This window comes from Hemiscyllium ocellatum, chromosome 13, assembly GCF_020745735.1.
Source record: "Hemiscyllium ocellatum isolate sHemOce1 chromosome 13, sHemOce1.pat.X.cur, whole genome shotgun sequence".
Lineage (NCBI taxonomy): Eukaryota > Metazoa > Chordata > Chondrichthyes > Orectolobiformes > Hemiscylliidae > Hemiscyllium > Hemiscyllium ocellatum.
Genome location: NC_083413.1, coordinates 79,600,644 through 79,612,001, shown reverse-complemented (window position 1 = coordinate 79,612,001; position 11,358 = coordinate 79,600,644). Strand labels below are relative to the sequence as shown.

The following is an 11,358-nucleotide window of genomic DNA, read 5'->3' as shown; positions in this document are numbered from 1 at the left end:
GGTCGATTTCCAAAACTTTGCACGCGACTAGTTACAAATACAGCGCACTGAATGGACGTGAGTGCAATTGCAATTCTCGTACTGCTGCTGGGGTGACGCAGAAAAGATCGCCTTCTCATCATCGCTAAATACAAATCTCGATAGCGACAAGTCGCTGCTGATTTACAAACAATGAGAAAATGCTCCAGTCAATGGGGAGAGCAAAGTGTTGCCTTGATCAAAGATGTCGTTCCGATTTGGCACGCATGCCGAATGCGCAGGCGTGGGGCTGGGGCTGCCGCCCAATGGGTTTGGAGGGGTTGACGTCACGTCCCCGTGCCGGGGAAGGGTGGGGGTGGGGTTAGCGGAGGTGAGGGGCAGGGCCGAGTGCGCCTGCGTGGGCGCTGCGCGGTAAGATGGCGGCGGTTGGTGATGGAGCGGGGTCGGCCGGGTCGGCGCTGCAGGGGTTAATCCGGCAGTTCACAGCCATTACAGGTAAACAGGCGAGAGGGAGGGGGAGAGACTGGGGGGGACTGGAGACCACCACCGCCCTCAGGACTCCGTCTGACTTCATTGTGTCCACCCCTCACCGCCAACCATCATCCCCGAGGACTGGGAGTCCTGGGCCACTCAGCAGGCCAGGGAGGCAGGCAGGCCCAGGGCACTGCCCCATCACACCAGCCCCAGCCCCACCCCCACACCACACCACACCCATATGTGGGAAGGGTATGGGAGCGTTCCTGACTGCCCCCCTGAAGGGAGGGGGCTCTTAAATCCCTTGCTAGTCCCCGATTTCTGTGTTAATGCTCCTGCCGGTTCTTGAAGGTGGTATTTCCCCTGAGGGGTATTATACCCCTGCCAGTATCTTGAGGGGTGTTAATGCCCCTTCAGTCCCCTGAAGATGTGTTCATGTCACTACCAGTACCTTGAGGGATTGTTAATGCTTCTGCTAGTCCCTTGAGGTGTTAATGCACCTTCTAGTCCCCTGGGGGAGGGGGGGGGGGGGTAATGCCTCCTGTAGTTCCCTGTGGTTGCTGTTGCCCCTGAGGTGGATTAATTCCTCTACAGGTCCCCTGAGGGGAATTCCAAAACCCTGCCAGTCTTCTGAGGGCATAATGTGATGAGCTGAAAATGTGTTGCTGGAAAAGCGCAGCAGGTCAGGCAGCATCCAAGGAACAGGAGATTCAACGTTTTGTGTATAAGCCCTTCTTCATATGCCCGAAACGTCGAATCTTCTGTTCCTTGGATGCTGCCTGACCTGCTGCGCTTTTCCAGCAACACATTTTCAGCTCTGATCTCCAGCATCTGCAGACCTCGCTTTCTCCTCGGCATAATGTGATGATCCTATGAGACTGCTGAGAGGTATCGATGCCTCTGCCTGAGGGGGATTTAATGCCCCTTTACCCTGTGATACCTGCCCTGTCCATTTACCTGGCTCCTCAACACCATTCCTGATGACTGATGTATGCCCGAAATATCAACTCTCCTGCTTCTCAGATGCTGCCTGACCTGGTGTGCTTTTCCAACGCCACACATTTCAACCATACAGAGAGTCAATGCATACTGCACCAGCTGGTGTCCATTCCAAAAGTTTAGTACTTTTTAGAGGAAAAAACATTGGCTAATGTCAGGTCTATTTAGAAATTACAGGTTGTTTAAACCTTATTTCCCCTGATTCTCTAAATGAATGCAATCAAGAAGGACAATATTTAACCCTTCTGATATTTTCTTTCACTATGTCAGGCCTCCTGTAAATTTGTGTTGTGGCAAAATATATAAACCCAACTTTGTGCTTGCCTGAGTAACTTTGAATCTTAAGTTAGTAATAATTTGCAGTGCACTCTTCTAATTTGTCTTCCAAGGCAACTATGTTATTTACCAAAATGGGGCACAGTCGTCTGTTTGTGGTCTGACCATTCAATTATTTCCTTATAGTTTTGTACTGAATAATTCTGTTAATAAAACTCAATACCCTGCTTGCTGTGGGTCAAGCTGTTCAGCATTGATTTTGAATCTTTTGTTATGTGTACAATGATGCTTCAATCCTTTTAATTAAATCACTTGCAGTTCCCTGTAAATGATGTGCACTGTGTTGGTTCTTCTGATATGTAATATGCACTTTTAAAACAGGTTAAATGCTGTTTGCTATTGCTTCATTCATTTTCCAACTAGATCCATGTCTTCTGTAGAAAATTGCCCTCTTTTACAGTCTTTACCCTTATATCTTTACCCTTTGCGTGGGTTTCCTCCGGGTGCTCCGGTTTCCTTCCACAGTCACAAAGATGTGCGGGTCAGGTGAATTGGCCAAGCTAAATTGCCCATAGTGTTAGGTAAGGGGTAAATGTAGGGGTATGGGTGGGTTGCGCTTCGGCGGGTCGGTGTGGACTTGTTGGGCCGAAGGGCCTGTTTCCACGCTGTAAGTCTAATCTAATCTAATCTGCCAAACTATTGAGCATTCTCTCAACATCAATAACTGGTTAATATTTGCAGCGAATAATCATACAGTTAGCACTGACCCCAGGGTAATACTACTGGTAACCTGCCTCAAGTCTGATCTTCAGCCATTGTCTGGAGTTCAGTTCCTGATCAAGCAAATCAAATTCCCCTTTATAGAAAGAAAGACTTGAATCTGTTTAGCATTTTTCTTGATCACCAGATGAATCAAAGTGTTGTGAGTCAGTGAACTTGCTTTTGAAGTGTTATTATGTGATAGGTAACTTATAGCACAATCCCACAAACAATTATGTGGTCGCAATCAGATCTGATTTTGTGATGTTGATTGAGGGCCTCGTTCTGGTATTAGGGGTAAGTTGCCTGCCATTCTTCAAAATAGTACCATGGGACTTCTTTAACATTCACACAAGCAGGCAAATGGGGCTCGGTTTTATGTCTCATCTGAAAGTTGGTACCACTGACAGTATATTACTCTGTGCTGTTGCAGATCACCCGCCAAGACAGGTTCACTTAAGCCCAGGAGTGAGATTTTAACTCAGACTTGTGACTAAGAGCTGAGAGTCATATCAACTGAGCCATTGTTGATGTGGAAGAATGTTGTAGTCTGGGTTTGTCTTGTAAACTAATCTGGCATAAATCATACTTTTCTTAAACACCATGTAGACAATAACCCTGAGATTACCCTGATCTCTTAACCTCGTAACTTTTCTTTCACAAAAACTCAAAATCAAATTTCAAAGGCAACTTATATCGACAGTATGGGTAAGAGTGTGGTGCTGGAAAAGCACAGCAGGTCAGGCAGCATCCATGGAGCAGGATAATCGATGTTTCAGGAAAAGCCCTTCATCAGAAATGATGCAGGGAGGTTAGGGGGTGGAGAGATAAATGGGAGCGGGTGGGGCTGGGGGGGGTGTGGGAGTGCAAGAGGTGGATGTAGGTGGGGGTAAAGGTGATCAGTCAGAGGGGAGGGTGGTGCCGATAAGTGGGAAGGAAGATGGACAGATAGGACAGGTCATGAGGACAGAACTGAGCTGGAAGGTTGGAACTGAGGCAAGGTGGGAGGAGGAGAAATGGGAAAACTGGTGAAATCCACATTGATACCATGGGATTGGAGGGTCCTGAATCAGAAGATGAGGCGTTCTTCTTGGTTGATGCTCCAGAGATGGTCTCTGAAGCCTACTAGTAGAGCATCAACCATCCTCACCGCCTCGTGACCGAACACTTCAACACCCCCTTCCACTCTGCCGAGGACATGCAGGTCCTGGGTCTCCTCCATCGCCACTCCCTTAGCACCCAACGCTAGGAGGAAGGATGCCTCATTTTCCACCTCGGACCCTCCACCCCATGGCATCAATGTGGATTTCACCAGTTCCATCATTTCCCACCCTCCCACCTTACCCCAGTTCCAACCTTCCAGCTCAGCACCATCCTCATGTGCATCTTCCTTCCACAAATTTGCACCACCCTCCCCTCTGACCTATCACCTTTATCCCCACCTGCATCCACCTATGGCACACTCTACTTCCACCCCCCTGCCCCAAGCCCCAACCTCCTCTCATTTATCTCTCCACCCCCTAGACTCCCAGCCCCCTTCCTGATGAAGGGCTTTTGCCCGAAACGTCGATGTTCCTGCTTCTCGGATGCTGCCTGACCTGCTGTGCTTTTCCAGCACCACACTCTTGACTCTAATCTCCAGCATCTGCAGTACTGATTTCACTTATATCGACACTATGTTGATCTTTTCTTGATATGTCCTGTCAGAAATTAGGGTGGACCGTGAAGTCCATCAAACTTGTTCCATTGTTCAATATTATCTCAGCAATGCGTCTTTAGCATTTCTATATTTCCAACCTATCTCCGTATACCTTATTTCCTTTGTAAATACTTCATGTACTTTGATATAGTAACTTTAATTTTAACTGTTTAATATTTTTCCCCTGATGTGGTTTTAATTGGTAATATCTTATTAAAATGCTCTCTCTTGTGTGATCTTACCTAATCAACTATTCTGTACTGATACATTTATGTAAATATCTGAATCCTGTCTTGAACTTAGCACCCAATCCAATATTCTGGTTAAATTGTTTGCCTGGATGTGGGCTACCAGCTGGTATATGTGAAGCCCTTTCCAATGGAAAAGTTGCTGCTTTTCAGGTACTGGTGCCAGTTCCCCTGAATTGAAGTACTCATCTTCTACAGCACTGTTTTAGCAACTCATTTAAACCTCAAATCTACTTCTAGCAATTCACTCTGTTGAAGGTCTGCTTTTTAATTTTATAATAGCTCCTCAAATATCTTCAAAATCTCATTCCTCCTTCTCCCTATATCATTAGATCAAGTAGCCCCATATGTGAGCTACTAACTCCTCCTCCAGTTTTCTAGTTCAGGGCATATCTGAACATGAGCCTAAGGCAGCTTCACAGCGTTTCACTTTATTAACAATGCTCTTTCACAGGGGCGTCTCTTACAATCCAATGATGAATGTCAAGCAGATGGACCTTTGGCTTACTAACTCTGACATAATTACCTAGTCCACATTGAAAGGTGGGTGGTAGATGGATACAAAATAGGTCTGTATTCACTATCTTCCTTGCTCCCAGTATCAAAGGTCCTTTCCGATAGGTGACCTCCTGCTTCCCAGTAGAGATACTTGTGATTTTTGCACAAACTACTTTGAAAGTAACACATTTGGTTGAATAAAAGCCAGTTTATCATTGATATCTGCTCTGGGAGGGACATATGATGTCGAAAAGTCTTCTCCTTGATTCTTGGAATGATACAAAATGCACTCTCTGACATTGCAGTTCAGGTTAAAAACTGCAGTTGGTTTAATTCATATGCTCAGTGAAACGAAAAAATTAGGTTTGCCTGAATTAGAACACTTGTACAATGGCACTGTACCTGCAATTTATAGCAGCTCTCAGTTGTCCACTGTGAAAGGTTTCATGTCAAACTGAACCCTTCAGAATCCTCAATAGGTACAAACCAAGATCATAAAGGTCCACAATTAGTCAGAACTGTCGATACAAGAATTCAAAGCTACCACATTTTTCCCCATTAATCTTTTGTAGACCAAAGTGACCTTGCTGTGATACATGAGATCTCTCCACTCTGGGTAAAACATCCAGTATAGATGATGCTTCTCATCTAGATTGGTTGGTTACTAACCAACTCATGTACAGAAGTCAGTATATGAAGTGGTAACCACCTACTAGCTAGAGAAGTATATTCACTTTGTGTGATTCCCCGCCCCACAACACCTCACATAAGTGACTGTTTCAGAGACTCATTAGACAAACATTTTTAATCATTATGATATATACTACATTTAAATTGTTATTCTATCTGTTGTATTGTACTATGTACCTCAGAGAGCTCAACTTGTATTTGTCTATCTTCTGATTGTTAAACATGCCAACTAGATCTTGTATTTATCTAGAACAACATTCACATACAGTAGAATTGTATGTTTGGGTGTGCATCTTTGACTTGTATATTTGTACAGTACATGAATATAGCTACCATGCACTAAGATATACAGAATTCTGTACAGTATTTGTGCTAGCTATATGAAGTGCAACATAATATGTACTGTTCAGCTATATTGCAGGTACATAGCCTATCTTGAATACCATGTGCCATATCTGTGCTGCATGTGATTTGGTGCACAGAGATTAGGTTTAAGATCATTTCTTTGGGTGTGGTATATGTTGAAGGTGCCAAGTGCTTCCTTACAGTGCAGGGCAAATGGGTGGCTGAATCAACATGAATCAATATTATTCATGGCAGATGTGACAGGAGTGGATCAGTTTGCTTACTCAAAAAGTGAATTCTGCTAGAATTCAAGGGTTTGGGGTGTTAGAGAGGTTTGAAGTAAGGACTTAGTTTGTAGGTATAAAATGCAACCTCTATCAAGTCACCCCTCATCCTTCGCCGTTCCGAGAAAAGGCCGAGAACTCTCAACCTATCCTCATACGACCTATTCTCCATTCCAGGCAACATCCTGGTAAATCTTCTCTGCACCCTCTCCAAAGCTTCCACATCTTTCCTAAAGTGAGGCGACCAGAACTGCACACAGTACTCCAAATGTGGCCTAACCAAAGTCCTGTACAGCTGCAACATCACTTCACGACTCTTGAATTCAATCCCTCTGCTAATGAACGCTAATACACCATAGGCCTTCTTACAAGCTCTATCCACCTGAGTGGCAACTTTCAAAGATCTATGTACATAGACCCCAAGATCCTTCTGTTCCTCCACCTGACTAAGAACCCTACCGTTAACCCTGTATTCCGCATTCTTATTTGTTCTTCCAAAATGGACAACCTCATACTTGGCCGGGTTGAACTCCATCTGCCACTCCTCAGCCCAGCTCTGCATCATATCTAAGTCCCTTTGCAGCCGACAACAGCCCTCCTCACTGTCCACAACTCCACCAATCTTCGTATCATCTGCAAATTTACTGACCCACCCTTCGACTCCCTCATCCAAGTCATTAATAAAAATTACAAACAGCAGAGGACCCAGAACTGATTCCTGCGGAACTCCACTTGTAACTGGGCTCCAGGCTGAATATTTACCGTCTACCACCACTCTCTGACTTCGACCAGTTAGCCAGTTTTCTATCCAATTGTCCAAATTTCCCTCTATCCCATGCCTCCTGACTTTCCGCATAAGCCTACCATGGGGAACCTTATCAAATGCCTTACTAAAATCCATGTACACTACATTCACTGCTCTACCCTCATCCACATGCTTGGTCACCTCCTCAAAGAATTCAATAAGACTTGTAAGGCAAGACCTACCCTTCACAAATCCGTGCTGGCTGTCCCTAATCAAGCTGTGTCTTTCCAGATACTCATAAATCCTATCCCTCAATACCCTTTCCATTAATTTGCCTACCACAGAAGTAAGACTAACTGGCCTGTAATTCCCGGGGTTATCCCTATTCCCTTTTTTGAACAGGGGCACAACATTCGCTACTCTCCAGTCCCCTGATACCACCCCCGTTGACAGTGAAGACGAAAAGATCATTGCCAACGGTACTGCAATTTCCTCTCTTGCTTCCCACATAATCCTAGGATATATCCCGTCAGGCCCGGGGGACTTGTCTATCCTCAAGTTGTTCAAAGTGTCCAACACATCTTCCTTCCTAACAAGTATCTCTTCTAGCTTACCAGTCCGTTTCACACTCACACACTGTCGTTAGTAAAATCTTTTTAAAATAAAGTTTTAATAAATCAATACATTAGCACAACAATTTAAGTAATTTCTTCTGTGTGAAGAAGCACCATACCTTATTCAGGTTAGTTATATTGCCACAGTTAGAATATCATCCCTGTATTGCTAAATATGGCATCCATAATGTGGTGGTTTCCTGCTAGTCAAATAACTCCAGTGTTGGTCTGTTGTCTTTTGATTTCCAGTGACTGAGTGGAAACAATTGCTTTTTCAGTGCTGCTGGATTAATTTATCTGAATTTGGCACTCCTAGCTCTATAGGAAGTGCTGTTCACAATTCTACTGCTCTGTTGAAAGATTTAACATGTTGAGCTAATTTAAACAACTTAACAAATTCAAACTGTTAAACAGATCATCAGAAAGATGCTGACAGATCAAAATCCTACTTTTGTATCATGGTAGTTAGAGAAGAGCTAGCTGCTGGCATGAAGTTCACACCATAAGTGATTAAACTAATGTTGAATCAGATTTTTGAATATGGATAATTATTCTCCACCTGTGGCAAAATTAGGCAGCCCAGGAGTAGGTTTCAAATAAGTAGTTATAGAATCCTAGTGATTCCATCAAGCATACTGGAATTCAAATGTTACAAATTAATGTGTACTGCAAACTACAGGAAGGATAGGTTTACCTTTTAATATCAAAATTAAACATCATGTAATAAAGCATATTCCTGCACTACAGGGATAAAATAATATTAGTATACTGCTGAAAAAAGATTATGTCAAAGCTTTTCATCTTGCACCAATTAGGACAACTTGCAAGAATACCAATTAAGGAGATTACCATCATTTATACTGTATGAGAGATGGGTGGTGATTACTTGGAAAGTGGATTCTGGTAGAGGTGTTGGAAAATGCAGCAATTAATAATTATTGACAGATAATTGCAAGAGTAAAATTTTGAACAATGCAGGTTGACTGTAATTGGTCAGGGTATTGAAATAAAAAGATTAATGAATGGCTGTTGTTGGTTTAGTTGAATTGAAACAGATGCACTGTGCACACGTTTCTTCTGTCTGGAAAGAACAGTGTTCTATGTGTTAATATATGTGGCTTACAGTACATGCAAGTGTGCCACACTGAGCCCAACTAATTGTCCTAAATTACTGGCACTATAATTCTCTGCATACTCAGGATTATCCAGCAAAATACAAATGAACTGTGGATGCTGTAAATTAGAAGCAAATACAGAAAGTCTGGCAACATCTGTTGGAAGAAATCAAAGTTTCAGGTCGAGTGACCTTTCTGCAAAATAGTTCTGATTTCTGATTAACTCTGACTTCTCTCCATAGATGCTGTCAGACCTGAGCTTTTCCATCAATTTCAGTTTTTGTTATTATACGGCAAATGTTGACAAACTGCAGAATCACATCTGATGTTAGCACTGTCTTGTGAGTTTTGAAAGCATGGGCTAGTTGGGTGCTGTCAGTACCTTCCTTGTTGCGAGCATCCAAAAGGATAAACTGATATGTTCTGCCAGTCTACATAGCTGTATCAAACTGGTAATGGGCAGATTGGCATCTTGGCTTGACAGCTGTATCTTGTTAATGGTGAACACCACTCATATTGCTACTGCATAGGGCACCAGGGTAATCAGAGGTTGACTGGGCACTTTTCAAAACTAAGAATGACTGCCTTATGGCCTTTCCATGACTTTGCAAGATGTACAGTAAGAAGGTATCTGATTAGCGTAGCCATTATCTGCAGAATGAATCATAGAATCTCAACAGTGTCGGCCCATTGAGTCTGTACCAACCTTCAGAAGACCGTCATATTTTAATCCCACATTTACAATGGCTAATCCATCTAAACTGCACATCTTGGATTTGTGTGAAGAAACCGAAGCATCCATTGGAAATGCACATTGTCACAAGGAGAACATGCACACTGGTTGCTGACAGTCATCCAAGGCTGGAATCAAACCTGGGTCCCTGGCACTGTGAGGTAACAGTGCTAAGCACTGAGCCGCCTGACTTTGTGCCCTCTTCCAGCATCAGGGTTTGACGATAAACATGTGGCCCAGGTCCTTTTTACATGATTGTCAATAAAGTCAATTTTAATGTGTGTAACTGTAGAAATCCCAACATATACATTGACTAAAGAAGATTGGTTTGTCTCAGAGAATATTGAAGAACCTTGGGAGATTTATCATCTTCCTAATTGTGTAGATCCTAGCTTTCAATGTACACGTTAAGTCTCCTACAATTCCATGTGCTAGAAGGTTAGTGGCTACCAAGCCATACGTCTACTGTTGATGCTGAATAAGGTATGCCAAAGTCTTCCTGCAGGATAATGACAAACCTAGTCTAATTGTTTGTCGCTCTTGCTCTAGAAAAGTGCCCAGTCTACCTCATCAACTTGTGCTGAGCAAAAGTTTCAGCAAAAGATTAAGCATTAACAATGCAGTAATCATACAAATGAATACAGATTTCAGTGCGAATGTGATGTTGAGTATGTACGCTATATGTTCCAACTCTGGTGGATCATGTGAAACAGCATATCCCTTTGGCTGTTGGGACCAAGCAAAGTACTGACCATATCCAGCTAGCGCATGCTTACAAAATTTGCATCACTGTCAATGTTAGGCAATTAGACAACACTTGCTGGATAATTTCGTATGTGCAAATAGTTATATTGACGACCAATTTAGGATTGTCAATCAAGCTTGCAGTATGGTGTACTTGCGTGTACTGGAAGCTATGTATATTTTCACAGGATCCTGTTCTTTCCATTGACAAAGAACATGTACATACCCTGCACCTGTTTCAATTCAGCAAAATACGTGACAGCCATTTGCTGGTTAATTTTTCAGGTGTCTTACCAATCAGTCAACCTTTCTTGTTTAAACCTGAGCAAATCTGGGCAGTTAACTGTCAGCCATCATTAACTGTGTATTCTCCATGGAAACAGCTCAATCAGAGTTCACCTGATAATCAATAAGCACTCTTTTCAAACAGTAGAAATTATTGTTTTCCCTTTGTTGGTATTTCTGCAAACTATCTTGATGAGTGCAAGGTGGAAATCTTGGACAAAATGTATTTTATTAGCAGTATTTAAGTTTTGCACTGCCTAGCACCCCCCTACCCCGCAAACATCCTGCTGAGCAATTAAAAGCTACCACCACTGGACACCCCACCCCAACAACTCTTGCTTCTCCCACATTTTCATCTTGTGTTGCATAATGTCTGGGACATTAAAATGGGGTTATACAAAGGAAAACTGCTTTGGAAAACATATCAAGTCCTTGGAGCCAATGCATAAGAGAATTATTGGAATAGTATGGATGACTGTGGGGGACATGGTGTCAGGACTAATTGGAAAGGTGTATGATGATTTAAGGACAGCATCCTTGCCAAAATGATGACAAAATTGGTAGGATGCTTGTTGCTATACTTGATCTGGAGTCTGGATAGTTGGGTGACTAATAACCTTTGACAAGAAAACATGTGGTGATGCATTTATTTTTAATCCGTATGTTCAGATGTGTTGTGACACATATCCAGGACAGGTGGGACTTGAACCCAGGACTTGTTACTCAGAGGTAGGGACAAGAGGTACAAGTGATGCACTTTGAGAGGAAACATCACTTGCACCTGAAAAGTGAGCCAAAGTAAAACAAAAAGTACAAGAGCAAAGGATATTGGTGAATACATCATCAAAAGCAGCATTGCAGGTCTGCAAAG

The 11,358-nt window shown here is 42.9% G+C and overlaps 1 protein-coding gene across 1 annotated transcript in view; it reads left to right on the top strand.

Annotated features, from left to right (window-relative positions):
* The first annotated feature begins 366 nt into the window (after window positions 1-366).
* ubxn7 (UBX domain protein 7) overlaps window positions 367-11,358 on the top strand; it is a 115,769-nt gene continuing 104,777 nt past the window's right edge. Inside the window, exon 1 of the mRNA XM_060834978.1 lies at window positions 367-474. Coding sequence (XP_060690961.1) covers window positions 396-474 — 79 coding nt within the window. The 5' untranslated portion in view covers window positions 367-395. The remainder of the gene's footprint in view (window positions 475-11,358) is intronic.